We start from the raw sequence: 22,371 nt of genomic DNA on the forward strand, positions 1-22,371 counted from the left end.
CAGGCTTTAATTAAAGATGAGCCTTGGGGTAGTATTTTTCTCTTGCACCCGATCTGCATAATGATGCCACTGAAATTGTGCTGTGGGGAAAATACTAGATCATTTTTAAATATATAATTATGTATAATATGTAAAAAATATATATATATATAAAAAAAAAAAAGACAAAAGTCTACTCAAAATGTAAAGCGACAAAAATAATGTTAATTTAATGTTAATACGAGAAAATGCTTGTGTTCATTGCGGTGCACATTGACACATTTTTAGCACCAGCTGCACACCAACACTATCTCTCCCAAGGCACAGAGGACGTGTCAGTTAATCTGGAGCTTTCATGTCAGAACAGCAGGCAGTAGGTCTATCTTAAAGCAGTTTAAAGAATGCATGCTAATACGTGCATTTCAATAACAGGATATACATTTACGCTCATACTTGGAATTTCTCGGTAGCTTTCTGATCCTCGGGGGCTCAGTCAGGGTGGACCTGCAGAGACAATTTATAAAACTTCGGCCTCCGACGCCTCCTTTGCGACGTCCAGCACATACAGGTTGGATGTCTTGAACAGGTCTTGGCATCGTTCTAGTAAAGCCATTAAACACGATCTGTACTGTTATTGCTAGGAGGTACACAAATCGAGTATAATCCATCTGGCAACTGAAATGCTAACTACCCAGCTTACGTTAGTTATTTGCCAAAACACACAGTTTTCAAGACATTAGCTAGCTTGTGTCACTGTTATTAGGTGCAACGAGAGGACATGCTAAAATAAGTTTTAATAATATGTTTAAATGAGAGCTTGCTTGCAAAACTTACTTTAATACCTGAAGATAATGGATTTCGGATAATATTTCTTACATTATACTTACATGCCAATCTCTTTAAGCGAATGTATCGATCCTGGCCATGCAATACATTCTCTGCTTGCTGTAATTGCTTTTTATTTTGTTTCATTTGAAAACCTAATTTTGTGGATTTCCCGTTCAGACCATAGAAGTTCCCAATTTAGCCTTTGTTTCAGAGTAGAACTGTCTAATTCACCAAAGTAAATCATGATGTTGTATGCCCTAGGGGAGACACAGACGCTGCAAGCAAACAAACAAATAAATAAATGTAGTGTCATAAATTACGTTCAATGAATTTTGCATATCACGTCCTTATGCTGCTTTCAGATCAGCTTATCATAACTGATGTGCCTGTTTTTGTTCACAGGCAAGATCCATAACAGTATAATGGAATGCACACGGTAAAGACACTAACAATAATAAAACTGCCACAACTTTGTTATATTTATATTTAATAGGAAGGACCAAGGGGCTTTACAGACACACAGACACAATCTGTGCAATTAAATGGCACAGATACAGGTAAATAATAATAAAACCTGAATTAAGCCATAATAAAAAACTAGAACTACAAAAATAATTATAATGACTAATAAATGTAAAGGGACATTACAACATTAGGTACTTTACTTTAAGTAAGAAAATAGCACATGGAAACATCCTAGTACAGATGTTGGGACAACTACTGAACAAGTTGACATAATAGCAGTAACAGTATCATGCATTGAACTCGTGTTTTATATTTGCCTATTTATATTTGACATTTAAAAGGTGAGATGTATTACAATTTTCTAACGTACAAATGTACTAGTCTTTCATATAGCATACTATCTGCTTTTCATTATGTAACATTTTCTTTATAATAGCCTATATTTACAAAGTTTCTTAACATTATATTGAGATTTAAACAAAGGAAATATCATCCATGAAGAGGACTTTAGCTTATTTGTCAGTAAATGTTATAATTTACTTGATATAAAAGCTTGATTGCGTTTGTTCGATATGTTGGAATGTAAATGATGGGTTTTATTGGCGTACTAAAATGTAACACAGTGATCTCAATGGCAGCAAAGCTGATGATTGTCCCTCCTGCTCTACCACATGCTAAAGCAGAACAGAGAACACGTACTGACTTGCCACAGGGGTCATAACTCTGCATCAGTCTCGCTTTGTATGGCGACCTTGGTTCATCCGTGACACGTGTGGTAATAAAATCACGCCTCGTGTCTGCAGTGACACGGTCTCCCCCGTATCAGCTCCCTTCTGTTTTATCGCGGGTTGAGACTGTACTTTAGCACTCCTGTGTTTGATCTGAGCAGCTCTAACTTTCTCTTTGTTGGTTGGATTCAGGCACGAAATAAGTAACAGTGAGTTCAGAGAGGTGGCGCGTGAACATGAAGAACTGCGACAGTAACGCACACCAATAACAACGACAAAAAAAAAGCAGACGGTCCACTGTGGCGGCGTGGCGGCCGCTCTGGCTCCCCGCTCCTTCTGCCGTCAGTACCAGCGAGGGGGAAAAGGCCCGAAACTGGGTCAGAAAAATAAAGACGAAAACAGTTACGAGAACAGTCTCCTCCCTTCCGTGACTTTGCTTTGCTTGTTGAGTCTGTTGTGTGGTGAGACTGCGGTGGGAGGCGCTCAGCAGTCCTTCCTTGTGCGCACTGTCTTGCTGTGGTATTTGATTGGGATCCCCCAGCGTCTCATTAGATACACATCGAACACGTAGGCCGCCCCGGGCTCCAGGCCCGCGATGGTGGCCGTGGTGACGGCTCGGCGCGGGTTCAGCTCCTGGAAGTACTTGCAGAGGACCTTCTCGGCGTCGCTGCGCGACTCGGGCCCCAGGCACCTGTCCGCGGCGGCGCCCTCCCCCTCGCCCAGCTGGCGGCGGTAAACGCAGTACAGGCTCCTCTCCTCCGTGCCCAGCCAGGCCAGCGTCACCGACCGGCAGCCCCTCAGCCGGTTGAAGGACTTGATCTGCAGGGTGGGCGGGAGGGAGGGCGGGGCCTGCCGGTGGTAGGCGGAGGAGACCTGCAGCTTGACGGCGGGCCCGGGCGGGGCCGAGCCGGACGGGGCGGGGGTCCCGCCCTCCAGGTGTATCAGGTAGGAGGGCTTTCCCTGGAGCCAGACCTGCGCCACCTCCGAGCCGACGGGCCGAGAGGCCAGGACCTGCCCCTTGCTGGAGACGGTGAGCCGGACGCCCTCAGCTCCGCAGCTCTGCAGGGTGAGCAGGGCGCTCTGCTGCCAGCCCTGGGGGTGGAAGCTGAACAGGGGGCCGCCCTGCCGCCCCTCCCCCCGGAGCGGGACCCACCGGCGCTCGCCCTCCCTCAGCTGGGCCACGGCGGGCCGGGCCTCCTCGTGCGTGCGGGCGAAGGTGCCCGTGTACGCCGAGCTGGTGCCGTTGCGCGTGTCCATCGCGAACACGTCGAAGTAGAACTGCGTGTCCGGGGTGAGCTCGGACACCGTGCACACGCTCTCCGCGCCTTCGCACGCGCACTGCAGCCCCGAGGGGGGGTCCGGCAGGGGGGCGCCCTCCTCCCCTTCCTCGAAGGAGTCCCACTGCTGCCACCACCACTCCTTGAGGATGGGCCACGCCGTGACCTTCTTCCCCCTCTTCTTCCTGTCCTTGGCGGCCTCCTCCGCGGCGCACAGGCTCCTGTAGTTGTGCTTGCGGTTGACGAGCACGCAGTACCGGTAGCCGCTTCCGCCCGGCGGGAGCCTCAGGACCGAGTTGCTAGGCGACCAGCTGAGGGTGACGCTGGTCATGCCCACCCCCACCGTGTGGACGCGGGGGTCGGGGGGCAGCTCCGGGAAGGCCCCCGGGGGCCCGGCCCCTTCCTGCAGGTACACGGACGCCCTGGTGTCCTGCCCCCGGGATCTGAGCCTGAGGATGTAGATGGACGCCGGGGCGTAGGCCGCGCCTCTGAACGTTTCCACCGCGTTGCCCGTGTAGCTGTGCATCTTCGCCTCCATCCCGGGCCCCCTCCACCACACCTCCGGCATGCTCTTCTTTGAGCTCCCTGTTGGGAGAGAGCTGTGTTTACTCCCTTCAGTAATCCTCGCTAGGATTATACGAGGCGCTCACATTTCCATTTCGCCTCACACGCACACGGGCTCGCTCTCTTTCGCAATGATCATTTTGTCACACTTTTTTGAAAAATGAAAGGAGCAAACGTAACGCAATCAAAGTGAATTATTGATACTGTTAATGGGGACGCTGCTCCCTGAAAGATTTATGTCATCGTAACGCTGTTTTTTCTTCTGAAGAGTTTATCCCCCCTCAAAACGTATTTGGAATAAAAGCGTGACTTGGCTTATAATGAGATATTTATGCAGATGAATGCGTTGTGCGATAAAGCGCTTTGTGGGAGTTTGTCTCCACGCTTTCCAATTACCGCTCAGATGGTTAAGCAGGTGAATTGCATGCCAAGTCATCGCATTGCAAAACCAACGCTTTTGCGTTAAGCCGGCCCGCTCCCCCGTAACCTGCCGACCTTGGCGTCACTCGCGCGCACGTCTTGAGCCGCGGACCGGTCTGAGGTGTTCAGTGAGACGGGACTGGAAGGCTTTTATCACATGGGTTTATGGTGCACAGCACATCCATCATCTTAACATTAAAAAGTGAAAGTAGACCTAATATGAAGGCAGGGAAGCATTGTTAATCAGATGGACACTTCAAAACGGTCCTGGGAAATCCAGATATGAAAGTGTGCTAAATAGAGATGAAAGCTGAAATGTGATGGAGAATCTTTAGTGCTCTCCATGTGTCACACCCCCCCCCCCCCCTCCCCCTCCACTCACAGTGCAGGTTCTTCAGGGGCTTGTCCTTCAGTGTCCTAGCGCTCAGGGTCCACTCGATGGGTACGTCACAGGGGCTCACAGTGACAGACATCATGGGGGTCTTCTTCTTCAGGGTGAAGTACAGCCTGTTGGGGGGGAACACACTTCAATGCTAGCTTAAATGCCCGGGCTCTGTGACCTTTGCCAACACTGACACGTGCGTCGCTACGTCCAAGCAATCTGGGCTGAGACGCCTAGGGAGGCCCTTGACTGATCCCTGGTAAGACCTATCAATCTTTTCAGCAGATTAAATCCCAGTGGATTTAGATCATGTCTGGATCAACAATAAGGAGGTCGTCTGTCTCGGCTCTTGGGGATGCAGTACTCATATTAACACTCTAATACTGTCAAATTGCCCTATTCTACATGCTGTTTCATTTCCGCACCCAGTTACTGTTCTGCAGTTCCACAACCAGCATGATTGGGGTCAGTTCACCCATTGCAGGAAATTCACTCATAGTGCGTTTTGGTCCTTTTAAAATTCAAGAATTGAACAGCATTTCTGTCTCTTAAAGAGATAAAGGGCAGAGGTTCCCAAAGGAGGTTTCTTTCTCAACTTGCTCAGCAGTTCTGGCTTGCTCAATTTGACCTATCAGTCGATATTATCCAGATATGACATTAACTCATTGCCATGAAGAAAAGCAGATGTATTTTTTTTTTACCAATGCTGCGTTGTCTTCAAATGATTTCTTTAGTTGGTTTGTTTTTGCTTCTGTTATCAGTCACTCTTTTTTTAGGTTGGAACTGATGGGATACTATATTTTTCAGGTAAACAGCCTCACTAGGGAAACCTTTGCCTATCCAGTCCAGTCCAATTCAGTCCAGTCCAGACTAATTCAGTCCGGTCCAGTCCTTGGGTCTTTAACTGCCCAGCCATTCTTCTGTACTTGTGTTCCCTTACCTCCGGGTCCGGTCCTTGGGAAGATGGATGGAAGTTACCTGGGAGTCAGGTAACCAGGAAGTGGCCCTGAGGGGCACCTCGTTTTCAGGGGCCAGAGCCCAGACCGGGCCACAGAGGAGGGCAGTGGCCAGGCAGTGGCACCAGGACAGAGCCATCCCTGTGACCTGCAAGAGAGCGAAGGACAGGTGAGGCCAGGGAGGAGATGACAAGACTGAATCTTAAGCATTAGCTTCACACTACAACTCAATCCCAACACATCACCTCCATCTCAATCCCAGCACATCACCTCCATCACAATCCCAACACATCACCTCCATCTCAATCCCAGCACATCACCTCCATCTCAATCCCAGCACATCACCTCCATCTCAATCCCAGCACATCACCTCCACCACAATCCCAGCACATCACCTCCATCTCAATCCCAGCACATCACCTCCATCTCAATCCCAGCACATCACCTCCACCACAATCCCAACACATCACCTCCTGTCTGGGGACCGATGGAGACTTGTCTCTGGCTGATGATTCACTCATATGAGAAAAGGCTTATTTTTATTCAGAGAGAATTATTCATGCAGGAAATAAATTTCTATATTTCTCTGGGATTTTCATAACACAGCTTGCCAGTTGGAGAGACTTACTCACAAGACAACTTTCAAAGGGAGCCAACCGGGTGAACTATTACTCAGGAGTAAATTCCTTTGAAAATAAATCTATTTACAGCAATGGAGCTCAACAAGATTTGTACTCCGAATATAACTTTTTTTCCCAGCTGCATTCAAGTCAGCAATCCTCGTTATCAGAGCAAAGTATATGCTTTTTATTTGAAAAAGAAAGATGCCAGACTTAATACAAACAGAGTTTTTACTGCCTGGGTTTCCAAGGACTAGAAAAACCCTTTGTTGTTTTTTTTTCAAAAGACTGTCGCAGGTTGCGATGCATATTTCCACGGAGGACACGGGTTCAAAGTCACAGGCGTTACCCCTCTCTGCACACCCAACCCACTCCAGCTGTTCGCTCGCAGGTTAAACAAATTGTCCAATTGCACAAACAGTAGTACTGGCACAGCTTCATTCCCTCAGGTTCCAGTCTAAGTTCACAGCTCATAGCAGCTGTGATTACAAGTTACCGAGCATGTCATTACCCTTGAACGGATGATGCCAGAGAGTAAGAGAGAGAGAGGAGAGGAGAGAGGGAGGAGAGAGTGAGAGAGGAGGAATAGAGAGTGCAACTGAGAGTGGCTGTGTAAGTAAAAGCAAGGTAGAAAAGCAAACAAACACAGCTGATTAGTATTTATCTCCCACCCACAGTGAATGGGTACTTAAACACCACGCACACATGTTGCCAAAGCAATGAGAGAGGTCTGTGTATTTACCCTCGTTGAAGAGAATCCGGCACGATTCTGAGTCACGGTTGTTTTTTTGGTTTTTTTTTTCGAAACGCACCTCGCGTTAAATATGCGCAAGGCTCCCGAGTAATTACTGCCGATTGAATTTTCATAAGCCGAAGACCCAGCTGCGGGCTTACTTAACTTAAACAAGTCTATATATAACCTCCTTTGTGAGGCTCGGGTGAAGCCCAGAGCGCGTGTGTCACCGAGACCCTTCCATTAGAGACCATCGCTTCGTCAGCGCGTACGGAGCTTGTCGATATGTTCTTCGGATACGACCGCAAGGGAAAGGGGGGGGGGGGTGTCAAGTTGCGCCCGGTCCTCAAAGGGATCCCATCTGCCCCCCCCACCCCCCCATCATGAGTGCCGTGGAGAGATTAAATGCTATGAAGAAAGCGGCGTCCCGGCGGGATTGGGCTCAGCCTTATCACTGCTCAGCCCTACCTTCTCCACAACTTCAGAGAGCCGCGAGCGCAGACGGACCGGGTGCCGTCGAGTCTTTATGGGATTTGGTACGCCTGATTTACCCTCGTTTTTCTGCGCGTCTCATGTCCTTCTCTCTCTCCTTCTCTCTCTTTCTTTCCCCTGCCTATTCACTCACTTTCAGCCCGACAGTTTAGTCCACAGTACAGCAGGGAAAGGGAGATAGGGAGAAAGTGAGAGGGGGAGAGGGGGAGAGAGAAAGAGAGAGAGAGCAAATAATAGGAAAAGAGATGAAATGAGAGAAGAAAAAAGGAGGCATTTGGATGGGAGAAGGGCATAGAACATATCATAAGAACCAAGAAAAATATTTCAGTCCACTCTAAGACTTTACTAACAAAGTATCCATGCACACAGCCATCTCAACAAAATGAAAACATAAACACACACACACATGCACACGTACGCAAGCAGACACACACACATGCACACACACATAGATGCACACACACACACATGCACACACACATAGATGCACACACACACACACACACATGCACACATACGCAAGCAGACACATACACACACACATGCACACACGTGTACATGCATGCACATACCACACACACAAACAGACAGGGAACTGCAAACAACTTAAAACAGAGACATCAGAGAAGTGAAGAGATGCAAAGCAACTTTAGAGCAGCAGCACTGGTTCTCTGACCTGGTGGATCATCCACCGCGGAGCAGAAGAATGACGCTCTTCTCCGGTCCTCGTCCCAGGAGCTACGGGCCAGTCCCCCTTCCCCCCAGGGTCTCCTCTCTGAGGCGCACGCGGGCCCCTGGAATCGGGTGAGTGTACACGAGCGCGCGGAGGCCGTCCCAACCCCCCTGTCCTGAAGCCGGAGCTGGAGTGACTGAGGCTTGTCTGCACTGCACTGACGCTTGTCTGGAGTGTGTGTGTCTGTGTGTGAGAGAGAGAGGGAGAGAGAGAGAGAGAGAGAGCTGTACAGCTTGTCCGGAGCGCGCGCACGTGTGTGTATGTGTGTGTGTGTGTGAGAGAGAGAGCTGTACTGACAGCTTGTCTGGCCTTCCGCTCAGATCTGAGCCGTCTGGAGAGTGAGCCGGAGAAATCAAACCGAGAAAGGCGCGTGCATGTGTGTGTGTGTGCGTGTGTGTGAGAGAGAGAGAGAGAGAGAGAGAGAGTGAGTGGCTGACTGACTGACTGAGTGAGTGAGTGAGCAAGCAAGCAAGCAAATGCGCGAGTGAGTGACTGAGTGAGCAAGTGAGTGGATTAGCGAGTGAGTGAACGAGCAAGTGGGAGGGTGAGAATAGTAATATGAGGAGGGGCGGGGGTCGTTGTTAGGGCTGGTGACAGTAGATGGGGAGGGGGTGTACTGAACTCACTGCTTGCTCTCCATGCTTGTGGGGGCCAGAACGGGGCAGGAATTGGGACCCTGGGGCATAGGGGCGGGGCTTTCTTCCCTCATGCACTTGCCATTGGCTGTGAATTTTACACATGCATGCATCTGGTGCCCTGCCACTCAGTGGAGGCTGACATATGAGAGACTGGAGAGAAGACAGGGTAGGGCTGCACCTATGCATGCGTGGGTCTATGAGACACCTGAAAGATCACCCTCCCCTGACTCAGAGTGGACCTCACAAGGAAATGGATGAGTTGTATTTATTTATTTATTTATTTTTTTTGGGGGGGGGGGGGGGGGGTCACTGCATTCGTGCCACAGTGTTGATTGATTTGAGGAGTGCAGGGGGCCCGGGCCAATCAATATGGTTCCCAGAAACCCCCCAATCTCACCTAGAGCAGCAGTGAGGCTAGCTATGCCTGCCTGCTGCTCAAGGCAACCTGAGTGATCACAGTCATTTATCACCACGTCTTTCTATATTCCCTCTGCTGTGAAGGAAGCATTCAACATAATTCATACTGTATTTGACTGTATTATTACAATTTTCTTTCATTTGTTATTTATTTATTTATTTATTTATTTATTTGATGGATACAATGCACTAAAGCAACATTTCTGCACATGTGTCTTTGTAATGTACCAGATTTATCTGAAAATTTCATTTTCATCTGTCCTTTCATCATGTTTCTGACTGCTAGAATGTCATCCTATGTTTCGCTCTCTGTTCTGGGGAAACTTTGTGATCGCGCACAAGGTTTTTGGCAAGTTGCTGAACGGGAACTGCTCGAACCGCCGGATTGGACCCGATGTTTGTTTAAAAGTTTCAGATCTGCCCCACCGTGCAGCATCTGCGAAGTTTGCAAGAGCTTGTCAAGCCATCAAACGATGATGCTGATATTCCTGAAAGAAAGATGCTAATTAGCTGCCGCGTTAGCCTGCCTTTTTTGCATCCGGTAAAAAACTAAAACCGTCACGTTTATCATTCCGTTTATTTTACCGACAAGTTGTGAAGTACGAAGACGTTGCGTCCAATCCCCCCCACTTTCCCTCCAAATCAGTCAGCATCCAGGTATTTCACACCCAGAAAAGAAATATTTCCCACATGATCCCGCCTGGCCTTGGGGTGTCCTGGACATTGACAGCCTCTCTCTTCTGCTGTTCTTTCTGTGCCATCAGAGATGGCCTGGATGTGTCTTTTGATCACGCTGCGTCTCTTCTCTTGTGCTCTCGTTAATAATTAATGAGCGAGCGGTTACTGGACGCCTCGAACCTCCGAGGAAAAAAGAGCAAATTTAATTTAAATAATTTCATGAAAGAAATTCCAAATTACCCGTTTATTCATAATTTATGGCGCGTTACATTGCATGCATAATGCAGAGGCCGTCTTTATTATGATCATGTATTAAATATCGTGTTATCCGGGTGAGATCTCATGTGAACGCAAGCAGAGTTTTTTTTTTTTTCAGATCGACGTGATCCAACAGCAATCACTTTTTCGCGGGGCAGAGAGAGAGCGCCAGTCGGCGAGCGAGCGCTCTGCGCTTCTCCCCGGCGGACGAAGGGTTAACAGAAATCTTTATTTTTAACAGCATATCATCAGCGGCGGCCCATCTGCTCCTGAGCTGCCGGCTGGTCTCCCGGGACACCGCGATATCTCACCATCTCAGAGCAGGGGGCAGGGGTGGGGGCGTGGGGGAAGGATGGTGTGTGTGTATGTGTGTGTGTGTGTGTGTGCATGTCCGTGCGTGTGTTTGAGGAGGGGGTAGGTGACTGGTGGCTGAACGATCCAACTGGGGATTGAGGTATTGGGAGATTGTGGGAGGGGGGTTGGGTGTCCCAGGGAACTGAATGTGAATCTATTAACGGGAGGGAGGAAGAGTTGTCAGGGGTGACCTCTGAGGGAGCCCCCCCCCCCCCCCGCCCCCCACACACACCAGTCCTGAGGAAGCTTAATATTCAGAGCCCTTCCTAACAGACTCCCCGCTCACACAGGCTGTGCAAACAGCTTGCTCCGCTAGTCGCTCATTAGCCAAATACTGCGTACCCGCTGTGCGCCATCACACCCTCCCGTCCTCCTCCGCCGGGACCCGCCGCGCTGCGTCTCTATTGGCCCCGAGACGCCAAGCGCCCCACATGCGGGACCTGGGGCCCAGGGGGCGCAACAGGACAGGGGGGAGCGCCGCGATCAAACAGAGGGCTGAGAGGAGGCTGAACAGAGGAGAGAGGTGAGACTGAACAGAGGGGAGAGGTGAGACTGAATGTAGGGGAGAGGTGAGACTGAATGGAGGGGAGAGGTGAGGCTGAACAGAGGGGAGAGGTGAGACTGAACAGAGGGGAGAGGTGAGGCTGAACAGAGGAGAGAGGTGAGACTGAATGGAGGGGAGAGGTGAGACTGAACAGAGGGGAGAGGTGAGACTGAACAGAGGGGAGAGGTGAGGCTGAACAGAGGAGAGAGGTGAGGCTGAACAGAGGAGAGAGGTGAGACTGAATGGAGGGGAGAGGTGAGGCTGAACAGAGGGGAGAGGTGAGACTGAACAGAGGGGGGAGGTGAGACTGAACAGAGGGGGGAGGTGAGACTGAACAGAGGAGAGAGGTGAGGCTGAACAGAGGAGAGAGGTGAGACTGAACAGAGGGGAGAGGTGAGACTGAACAGAGGGGAGAGGTGAGACTGAACAGAGGAGAGAGGTGAGGCTGAACAGAGGAGAGAGGTGAGGCTGAACAGAGGAGAGAGGTGAGGCTGAACAGAGGGGAGAGGTGAGACTGAACAGAGGGGAGAGGTGAGACTGAACAGAGGGGAGAGGTGAGACTGAACAGAGGAGAGAGGTGAGACTGAACAGAGGGGAGAGGTGAGGCTGGACAGAGACGAGGATGAGCAGAGGGGAGAGGGGCACTAGAATGCGAATGCTCCCCGGATGCGCTCTCTGATGCTCTGTAGTTTGTGCATGTCTCAGAGTCACGCTGCATATTTAGACACTCTTTATCACTCGGCTCCTGGCAAGGCCAATGCCAGGGCCAATGAGACGCCTTTCAGACCCATCGCCAGCCTCCCCAGGCCTCGTCTGCTGCTGAGGCGGGGTATGGAGCCAGCTTATATATATTATACTGTTTGTGTTTTGTGCACCAGTTGTAGGTGAAGTGATCCTTTAGCACCCACACACTGCTATTGAAGATTTTTCTGTGTTATTACAATTATACATCACTCTGAAGAGCAGTGTGGAGGCGTTTCTTCCTGTACCATCTGCTTTATCATCCATACTTTGTAAGCTGTTTGGATGTGTGCACTGTACATGCTTACTTTTGTCCTGAATGAACCGATCTCTCCACATTGCTGCTCTACACCTGGACTTAGCGCTCACGCCTGGCTTCCCTCTCCTTCAATGTTTTATGAGTTACTCTGCATGGCCCCCCCACCCTCACTCGCACCCATTTAGAGTGCATTACCATGTGCTCCCTCTGTCACAGCATGCTGTCGCTCCTTTTCTCCTCCTTCTCCCTCCTTCCATTTACTGACCCGCCCACACCCCTCACTCCCACAGCACTCTCTCCGTCCCCTTTGGCAGTGCTGCGTGCGGGGCTCTCGCTGTGCTCATGCAGCGATGGAATAGAGGTTGCAGGCTCAAATCCTTAGTGGGAGACCGCTGTTGTAATTTGCTGATTCGGTGGAACAGCAAGTTGCATAAATATGTAAAACTACAGTGAGGTAAGCTTCCTAGAATAAGAGCGTCTGGTGTGTAAATTAATCATGTATCTGCAGCGGGGCCCATTTACCCATCCATCCGACACACTTTTGAGTGTGTATTCTCACTAGTGCGCTCCTCATGTCGGGGGACACCATGAAGAACAAACACCGACAGTCAGCCACAGGAAGAAGGCCAGGTAGACATTTATTAGAAAAATAATGGCAGCGATACACTGCCGTGAAAGCAGCTATACACAAAAGCAGAAAACTGCTGTCGACAAGCAATAACTTGTAGTACTGTACATATCCACCAGGAGGCGCCAATCTTGCAGCGTTCGCTTGCGAGATCGTCGACGGCTTCAGCTTGTAAAAGATGGCGGAGAAGAATGACAGGCGGCTGCTCTTCACCGGTGGTTAAAGTCGAGGATTCGAGACAGGACATAGCTCATGGGACCCCATCTTCACTGCTGAGAAAGAAGAGGCAGATTTATCTGCGAGCGCTCATTAAAACACGGGCGGACATACATCTGAAAAAGGGTAATGATGTATGTCTAATACTTCACAGAAGATTAAAATGGCCAATCAAATTTGATGGCGGTTGCGGTCGCTGATGTGTGAATGGCGTACTGAGGGACGTGCAGCCTGACTGGGGGACACTCACACATGAAATCCTGGAACCATCGTTCTGACCGGTCCACGAGGCAGGCAGACCATTCCTGCAGGGTGACCTTCCTGTTCCTGTCTGTGTCACAGGACCTGAACGCACACACACACACACACACACACATATATATATATATATATACACACACGCAGGCACACACAAATGCACAATAATGCACCCAAAGTTCTCATTACATCCTTACGGAATCATTCTTTTCTACTCTCTTGCCATGTATTCAGTTGTGTCACTGTGTTCTCCTTCCATTTGAATTAGGGATTCCGTTTGGCTGAAAGCTGGGAGCAGCGAGAGGACAGGCGATAAATAAGGGCGTCCTTAAGCAGGACGTGACATCGTGACATTCAGGCTCGTGCAGACACGAAGCTCGCCGCTGTGGGCTTGTAACTGTGGAGACGGCACTTTACGACTGTGGCGGGGGGGCATTGGGGGGTGTTGGGGGGGTGGGGGGGTGCAGGGGGGTTCTCACTGGAGGAACTGCCGGGCGCATTGCTCCAGGGGCATCCGCTTGTAGCGCAGTTTCCTCAGGTCCCGGCGGCTCAGCTTCCCGTCCCGGTTCCGATCCAGCTGGCCGAACCACCGCTGGGGGGGCGTGAGGGGGCGGGGAAGGGGCGTGCAGAGAGGAGAGGAGAGGAGAAAGGCAGAGGTGAGGAGAGGGTGTAACCGAGCGGTCTGATTGGAGGTTGGGGGGTGGGGGGGGGGGGCTGGTGGTAACGTGGCCTGGCAGGACGATCAGGGAGTTACAGCAGCACACTACGGGTGCTATTTCTGTCGCCATGGTGAGAATTACTGCCTCCTGCACCAGAGACATCCGCAGACGCTCAGAGATGCAGTCGACACCCCCCCCCCCCCCATACCTCGGCCAGAGCTGTGCGTTGGCCGTGGCTCAGGCAGCTCTGGGGTGGGGGGGCGGACTGGTAGGACTCCCCCATACGACTCAGCAGCAGAAACCAGTCCAGCAGTCTGTAGGGGAACTGTCCCAGCTCCACGTCTGTGCACAACGCCCTGGGCACTGAGAGACGCAGGACAGCACAGCCGTAAGCACAGCCGCAAGCACAGCCAGCAACCAAAAATGAAAAACATTTGCTGATTTTTATCTATAGCAGAAACAACTCTAACAAAGCACTTTTTACATTTTCTGATTTACTCTGTGGCTCCTTTCAGCCCTGGCCATCAGGATGCCATTTTAAAAGACCTTATACCCCCTCAGTAGTTACTGTTTCACATGCAACAGGAATCTTAAATAATAGATTAAAATTAACTGATTTGAATTGAATTGAATTGAATTGAATTGAATTGAATTGAATTGAATTGAATTGAACTGAACTGAACTGAACTGAACTGAACTGAATTGACTTGAACTCAACTCCGCTCAACTCAACTCAACTCAACTCAACTCAACTCAACTCAACTCAACTCAACTCAACTCAACTCAACTGAGATTAACTGAAATGAGTTCAGTCACAGACTGAAGTTCATGTGTAGGGTGATAGTGTGCAGGGAGGCGAGTCCATACCAGCGCAGGGACCCATGTGGGCTAGCCCAATCCGACGCCTCTTCCGACAGGAATCTTTGTGCAGTAGGCACTCACTTGCATAGGTCTTGCCTAGTACACTGCACACTGGCGCCCCCTTGCTGCACACAGATGAACAAACATGCCTGCGCATGATTATAAACATCGCTGCACGCACATGAACTGTTTTCATTTATTTTCTTTTTTGTGTGTCAAAAACTGAGATATTTGTTTATGGTTTATGCAGTGCACAATGTGCTAATTTCTCTTTATGGACACACAATGAATGTGTCTCAATACTCCAAAGCACTGAAATGTTAAATTATGACATTATTAATAAATGTAAGACTTTTATAGTTTTCTGCAATATAAAAATGTCATCGTATATCACTGTTTAATATTTTGCTGTTTTAATCCTTTTCTAATTATGCACTGTGTGAGAGATTATAAATCTCTCTGTGTATTTTGGAATTTTCAATGGTCTATTTATATTTATCCTTTGTTAAAATATGCAAAGCCTTATTTATTCTGTTTCACTGAATTAATTTTTTAACAGAAAAATGATGGATATTCCTCTCTGTTTATATGCTGTGTGTTTTCATACATGCATGATCTCTCCTGAAGTTCTGCTGGTAAAACACGATTGTGTTGGCTAAAGTTTCTGTACGGACACTTATTTTATTTTGGGTTAAATGTGTTCCACTGTGGATGACAGCCTCGCTGCCGTCATCAGTTTAGTGCTCAGACTATCTGATAAAAGCGTGATGATCCTCTTGAAATATTGATATATAATTTGATATTCGGTTGTTCCAGTTACTCTGGCACCAAGAGAACATTTCATTTTTATGATGGATTGCTTGTTCTTCCTGTCTTTGTGTCATTTCTTATCCTGTGTCTTTGAGGACAGAAGTAGACAGCACGCAGACTTACCAGACACACTCTTTGGAAGAACAAGGTGTGTGTTTGTGAGTACCAGAGCGAGTTCACAATTGCTTTGAATTTGAAAGATGATTCATCTTCACAACCAAGATATGCAAACCCTAAAGAAGACATTTGCTCAATTTCCAAAACCTGAAACCTCATATCTATGAAACAAGATACGTTTACTACACTTGGCACTTTGAGGACACGCAGTCTCGGTCATGTGAAAGAGCTATTATGCTCCTGTGAAGTTGGATGTGGGAATGGGACTGTGTTCTTTCAGCAGAAATGGATGGAGGCATGTGGAGGCTCACCGAGGACACTTCTGGGGACACACACACTTGGGGACGAGGATGCCGCTGCTGTCCCTTACCACCTGACACCAGGAGCCAATAGGACTGTGACACTTCAGCAAATCACACAGGCTCTCTGAGAGAGAGGAGGGGGGGGGGGGGAGGGGGGAGGGGGGAGATGGAGAGAGTGAGCGTGTCTTGGCTGAAATCCCCACAAAAACATTTTAAGTGTTTAAACAATTAAAATTCGGAAAACAGACAGGAATACTGCAAGCATCACATTTGCTTGGAACAGAAAAAAATTTTGTTAACTTCCGTTCAACAGTAGAATTCCTACGACACAAACAAACATGCGGATATGGTTTGAACTATTTAATCAGCCATCCTCCAATCAGCATTTACAGTGGTGTCCTCTCAGAGAATTAGATTTTGTTGGACATACTGGCAATATACAGTAAACCTTGTAGGCAGGTCCTTCGCTGTCAGAAACTCCCAGTGCTGAATGCAGAGTAGAATTAGGCCAGTTACAGTCATCAATTAGCATCCAAAAGAGAGCCAACAAATTCTGGATTGACCTAAAAAAAATGCCACCCAATTTGATCACCCGTATAGTAGTAAAATCCCAAGACATGAGCCCAAAAATGAGGATGTTCACCAATATGGTCCAGGGAAACAAACCAGCTTACAGCTCCAATTCAACACAGAGAAGCCAATAAACTACTTCAAACAGCGAGGAAAACAACATGACATCATCTACTGGGAGACATGCCCAGCAGGACAAAATAAACAGGAGTGTAGGGGACTCACATTAAAACTATGGCTTCTGCTCTAAAAATACAATTATACAGCATATTTAAGTTGCTCTGGATAGGAGCATTTGTTAAATGACTAAATGCAAGCTCCATGTCACATCTGTCAAAGGAAAGAATGACATGAAAGACAAACTGACATAGACCAGACAGACATACGGACAGAGTTGCACTTCCCCACAAAGTGTGAGAGACACATGCCTTCCAGAAGCAGCACAAACCACACAGATTCACCCACTATTCCCAGATTTACCCACTATTCCCTGCTCTTTAGGACACCGATAATTTTCCCATAATCCTCAGGCAGGCACAGGGGTGTGTGGAGCTGGCAGTCTAAATGGTTTTTCCCATATAAAACTTTGAGGAACAATGGGTGACTGATCAAAAAAGAAAAAAGTCATAAAACAAAACTTTAACTCTCGCATTATGTTTGTACCATGTTTTATGTTGTTTGTGTTCCCATTTTAAATTGGGTGGTCCATTTTAACTGTTTATAAAGCAATCATAAAGCATAAATGATCACATAATGTACCGCCGCACCTTCTAGCCCACATCATTAACCTAAAATTGTCCACTCCTTTTTGAGTGAAATAAACACAATTTATGTATATTTTGACTTTAGTAAGGAAAAACATGTCGAGTGATTATTACAGAATGGTATGTGTCAAAGTCAGGATACTTGTTTTGAAACCACTTAAATTTTTTTGCAATGGTACCAATTAATGACATCTGTTGTGTTTCTAGTCAAAACTGACCAATGCTAATTTATTGAGAGACATTCTCTCAGTATGAGACTACTGGGACTATTTCGTCCTCTAACGTCCAACAGGTGTGAAAAATACTTTATGCCTGATGCACACTACAGAACTTTTCAAATCATAACCAATATTGAAAATGTGGGAGACCCGGCAGAAAGATTTCACAGATCTTTTTTAGAACACACACACAGAAGATTTGATCAAGTCGGAGTATCACACACTCAACATTAATGCTCATTATCAAGAGTCATGACTCTCGCAACACAAGATCTCTCAGAAATGTGCATGATGCAATGTAACTCTAGAGCAAAACAAACATTCCGCTTCATCAGTCAGCTCGATTCTTATTGGCTATTGCAGGTTGCTGTTTAAGGCTCCATTGCTGTTCCCCTCACACTACAGGATTTTGAGTCGTAAATATCAAATGCGTTTGATATTTATGATTCCAAATTGGGGTTACCCGAGCTTATCAGGAGGGTTAAGATCTGTCTGTAAATACTTCACTCCACATCACACAATTCCAAGTGCCCTGATGGGGCCTCAAGAATATTAGAATTTTCTGGCATAGTGGGGCCCAATATGAGATCGTTTAAGACCACACTACAGGATCATTTTGGCAGATAATCGGTTTGGATCAGCGTTAAATAAGGAACATCCTAATGATTGTTCATAAGACTGAAACAGACCTAAAACTGGCCCGATTATTCTGTAGTGTGCACAAGGCATTAGAATCTTTGTAATGTTGGAGTCCCAAACAAAACTTTTTCACATTCAAGTACATTTGTAATTGGTATGGTCTTACAGATGCAGACCATACTTTATTGCTGTTTTTGCTATGTTCTTGTCTCTCCTGTGAAATGGAGTGTGAGACATGTATCTCATGCCCAAGTTGAGTCACTTTTATTTAGTAAATTTTGTAACATGAACAAAATTCCCATTTTGTGTGTGTGTGCATGTGTGTGTAGGTGTGTGTATTTGGGTGTGTTCATAATATTTCATCAGAAACACTACAGATATACAAAATACAGATTAGGTGCAAATCGGTTAAATTTGACTGGATCACAACAGAAAGGTTACAGATTATTCATATAAATATTCAATTCTTCCGTGTAATTATCCTCATTGTGAAGAATTAGTAATCAAGAAATTGGCTCAAACCTACCTGGCATACCTGTACACCCCCCTCCCCCACGCCCCCCACCCACTTTCTCCCATCCACTTTCAATATTGAAGTGCCACTCAAAAAGCTATTATTGCTTCATGTAAGATGCAGTGAAACACATGAATATGTGATGCATTAATATCAGTCAGTGTGCACGCAGGAATGTCAATGTCACACAGTGAGTGATGTCAGCTCGCACCTGGACTGACCCGACCCAGGTACGGACGCAACTTCTCTTCGGCCAATCGCTGCTTACGCTGGGCTCTGCCTCCCTGAAATACACAGCATCAACTTGAGCTCACGCACACACACAAATGTGCACACACGCACACACACACAAATACATACACGCAAGCACAAACGCAGATGTACGTGCAGAAACAGACACACACATGCTCACGCACAAACACATACACAGATATACAACACATGCAGATACGCACATGTACACACATACATATGCATACAGTATACACATATACACGTGCATATACACAGATGCGCACATACATGTGCATAAACAAACATATGCTTCCGTACACAGAAACCATGCACATTTGTTCCTCTTGAACTCCGTTGGAGTCCCTCGGTATATTGTGATGTTTATTTCTCCACACACCAGTTTCTAACATGCTGATATTTGTGCTTGGCCTAATTTCTGTTCCCCGTACGTGGTCTATCCTGCTGTGCTCTTCTTCCACTGGAATGGCTGAACTCTAAAGACTGTCTGCTTTGTAGTCGGTGCCAGGCCCACATCTGTCCTGGACCCGTTTTACACTGATGAAAAACAGACCTTCTCTGACCTGCTTTGAGGGGAGCTGTTAGCTAAACTTAATATAGACCTTATTGCCACCATCTCCTTTCAGTAACCTTAGGGGTATATACAGCTTGCGTAAAAAACACTTAAATCATGTCAAATATGAGATTTATGCACAAGCGCATAGAGACAGAGAGAATCCTATAGGTGATTTGTGCCATCCAAGCCTGTTTTAGCTGTTGTTGCTGACCGCAGTTTGTTGTCTGTCCCTGAGTGTTTACACCTGTTTGCAGGCTGCTCACAGAGCCTATTAAAAATCATTGCAGGTTTTATACAGCAGTGCTGCCATTTTGATCACACCCTGCGGGGGCGGGGACCGCTATGCTGAGCTGTTTCCACCTGCAGTAAGTTTGAGTGGGGATGTGCTTAACAGATGGGCGGGGTTCTGTTTAAAAGATGGGTGTGGTTGTGCTTAAAATAAGGGTGGGGTTCTGTTTAAAAGGTGGGTGTGGTTGTGCTTAAAATAAGGGTGGGGTTCTGTTTAAAAGGTGGGTGGGGTTGTGCTTAAAATAAGGGTGGGGTTCTGTTTAAAAGATGGGTGGGGTTGTGCTTAAAATAAGGGTGGGGTTCTGTTTAAAAGATGGGTGTGGTTGTGCTTAAAATAAGGGTGGGGTTCTGTTTAAAAGGTGGGTGTGGTTGTGCTTAAAATAAGGGTGGGGTTCTGTTTAAAAGGTGGGTGGGGTTGTGCTTAAAATAAGGGTGGGGTTCTGTTTAAAAGATGGGTGGGGTTGTGCTTAAAATAAGGGTGGGGTTCTGTTTAAAAGGTGGGTGTGGTTGTGCTTAAAATAAGGGTGGGGTTCTGTTTAAAAGGTGGGTGTGGTTGTGCTTAAAATAAGGGTGGGGTTCTGTTTAAAAGATGGGTGTGGTTGTGCTTAAAATAAGGGTGGGGTTCTGTTTAAAAGGTGGGTGGGGTTATGCTTAAAATAAGGGTGGGGTTCTGTTTAAAAGATGGGTGGGGTTGTGCTTAAAATAAGGGTGGGGTTCTGTTTAAAAGATGGGTGTGGTTGTGCTTAAAATAAGGGTGGGGTTCTGTTTAAAAGATGGGTGGGGTTGTGCTTAAAATAAGGGTGGGGTTCTGTTTAAAAGATGGGTGGGGTTGTGCTTAAAATAAGGGTGGAGTTCTGTTTAAAAGATGGGTGTGGTTGTGCTTAAAATAAGGGTGGGGTTCTGTTTTAAATGTGGGTGTGGTTGTGCTTAAAATAAGGGTGGGGTTCTGTTTAAAAGGTGGGTGTGGTTGTGCTTAAAATAAGGGTGGGGTTCTGTTTTAAATGTGGGTGTGGTTGTGCTTAAAATAAGGGTGGGGTTCTGTTTAAAAGGTGGGTGTGGTTGTGCTTAAAATAAGGGTGGGATTTCTTTAAAAATATGGGCGGTTGTGTTCTCACCATGCCCGCCTCGGGGCGCAGTGCCAATGTGACGAGGATCACCAGGCGCAGAATACAGGGCATCTCTCAGCACAATGCCAGGCTCCCAACAAACCCTGCAGAGGGTATACAGGTCTGTGTACAAAGCATCAGGGAATACGTCATTACTCTACTTCAACATAATCATCATCATCATCATCATCATCACCATCATTATCTTCATTGTCATCATGATCATTATCATCATCATCACCATCATCGTCATCATCAATCTCATTTTCATTAGAATCATTATCATCATCATCATCATCATCATTTCCATCATAATCATCTTCTTCTTCATCAGCATCATCATCATCATCACCATCATTTCTATCATAATCATAATCATCATCATTACAATTATCATTGTGATATTCATCATCAGCACCATCACCACCACCACCAACATCATCATCATCATCATCATTATCTTCATCATCACCCCCACCACCACCACCATCATCATCATCATCATCACCATCATAACCACCACCACCACCATCATCATCATCATCATCACAAACACCACTGTCATCATCATCATCTTCATCATCACCACCACCACCATCGTCATCATCATCACCACCACCACCACCATCATCATTATCATTGCCATCCAAACTAAGCATTCCAATTACATCAACTTTTGGAAACACCTAATTTTATTCATTTTTTAATTTGCAAACACAGGTAAAGAAATTAAGCAGATTTATGCAATCAATTAAAAGCAGAGATTTAAATGAATCTAAAGAGAAAAAATTTCGTTTGCCAGTAACAATTATAGGAATTGATTCAAAACAGGTAAAACAAAATAATTTCACGTACAAAACATCTTTCTTCTACTTTGATGCATTTATTAAATCAGTAATAATACAGATTATATTAATGTCCTTGAGAGACTCCATAGCACAATGATCTGATTATTGAACAAAAATAGCTCTATTCAGTATGAAAGAAAGGAGGGTATTGCACTAGATTGGATTGGACTGGCCAGCTTTGGAAAAGTAAACAATCTTACAGGGGACACTTACCCGGACGTCTCCTTATTTTGCTGCCTGTTTCTTTATTTTTCTGTTTCTTCTCTCCTTCTTATTCCAAACACATATTTTCCTCCGTTTGTTTCCACTCCTCTTATCGTTCCTTTTGCGTGATTTTAAATTTTTTCAAATGATTTTTTCCGTTGCATTCTTTTCATGTCTTCACGTCTCCTCTCTCAGTCTGTTCATTCCAAGTTAGACCCCGGCTGATTTACTTCTCCCCCCATCCTCTTAAAACGCAGAGCCAGAAAAGCTCACACATTGACACAAAGACGGTGCAGCTAAAAAAGCGCACATACTACACGAGGAAACACGCACTGATGATGAAATAAAGACCTGCGCTCTGCGGTGTGTTTTTCTTCAACAGGAAGGAGGGAACTAGAGCTGTTATGTCGAGCTCATGTGCTCTTCTTGGCCAGTAAGCCTGAGCCTGTGGAACAGGGCCAGCCACAACAAGAAGCAGATCTGCTACTACACAAG

At 46.8% G+C, this 22,371-nt stretch overlaps 2 protein-coding genes across 5 annotated transcripts; both read right to left on the reverse strand.

The window, feature by feature from the left end:
* Nucleotides 1-1,277: 1,277 nt before the first annotated feature.
* ndnfl (neuron-derived neurotrophic factor, like) lies at nt 1,278-8,616 on the reverse strand. 2 transcript variants are annotated; one of them, XM_035399608.1, is made up of 4 exons: nt 8,121-8,616; nt 5,584-5,747; nt 4,644-4,768; nt 1,278-3,862 (listed from the first exon to the last, which is right to left on the reverse strand). In XM_035399608.1, exons 1-4 carry the CDS (start codon nt 8,130-8,132, stop codon nt 2,484-2,486), a joined length of 1,680 nt encoding a protein of 559 aa, XP_035255499.1. In that variant the 5' UTR covers nt 8,133-8,616; the 3' UTR covers nt 1,278-2,483. The 2 variants fall into 2 exon arrangements, with proteins under 2 accessions (XP_035255499.1, XP_035255500.1); XM_035399609.1 differs by lacking the exon at nt 8,121-8,616 and adding an exon at nt 6,962-7,255.
* Nucleotides 8,617-12,681: 4,065 nt separating this feature from the next.
* Nucleotides 12,682-22,311, reverse strand: LOC118217795 (SPARC). Of its 3 annotated transcripts, none has more exons than XM_035399817.1 (9): nt 21,886-22,311; nt 20,834-20,947; nt 18,834-18,906; nt 15,927-16,041; nt 14,695-14,837; nt 14,036-14,190; nt 13,648-13,760; nt 13,161-13,255; nt 12,682-12,963 (listed from the first exon to the last, which is right to left on the reverse strand). In XM_035399817.1, exons 2-9 carry the CDS (start codon nt 20,894-20,896, stop codon nt 12,914-12,916), a joined length of 807 nt encoding a protein of 268 aa, XP_035255708.1. In that variant the 5' UTR covers nt 20,897-20,947; nt 21,886-22,311; the 3' UTR covers nt 12,682-12,913. The 3 variants fall into 3 exon arrangements, with proteins under 3 accessions (XP_035255708.1, XP_035255707.1, XP_035255709.1); XM_035399816.1 differs by having other exon boundaries at nt 12,682-12,966; nt 21,886-22,309; XM_035399818.1 differs by having other exon boundaries at nt 12,682-12,966; nt 14,695-14,813; nt 21,886-22,308.
* Nucleotides 22,312-22,371: the final 60 nt, after the last annotated feature.

Source organism: Anguilla anguilla, chromosome 18 (assembly GCF_013347855.1).
Source record: "Anguilla anguilla isolate fAngAng1 chromosome 18, fAngAng1.pri, whole genome shotgun sequence".
NCBI lineage: Eukaryota > Metazoa > Chordata > Actinopteri > Anguilliformes > Anguillidae > Anguilla > Anguilla anguilla.

Coding starts and splice junctions, on each gene's coding strand:
- ndnfl (XM_035399608.1), bottom strand. Junction 4,769..5,583: donor CCCAAGGACCGGACCCGGAG/GTAAGGGAACAC, acceptor CCCCCCCAACAG/GCTGTACTTCACCCTGAAGA. Junction 3,863..4,643: donor GCCCCTGAAGAACCTGCACT/GTGAGTGGAGGG, acceptor CTCTCCCAACAG/GGAGCTCAAAGAAGAGCATG.
- LOC118217795 (XM_035399816.1), bottom strand. CDS start 20,896: ATGCCCTGTATTCTGCGCCTGGTGATCCTCGTCACATTGGCACTGCGC. Junction 14,191..14,694: donor CCACATGGGTCCCTGCGCTG/GTATGGACTCGC, acceptor TGCGTCTCTCAG/TGCCCAGGGCGTTGTGCACA. Junction 13,761..14,035: donor AACGCACAGCTCTGGCCGAG/GTATGGGGGGGG, acceptor ACGCCCCCCCAG/CGGTGGTTCGGCCAGCTGGA.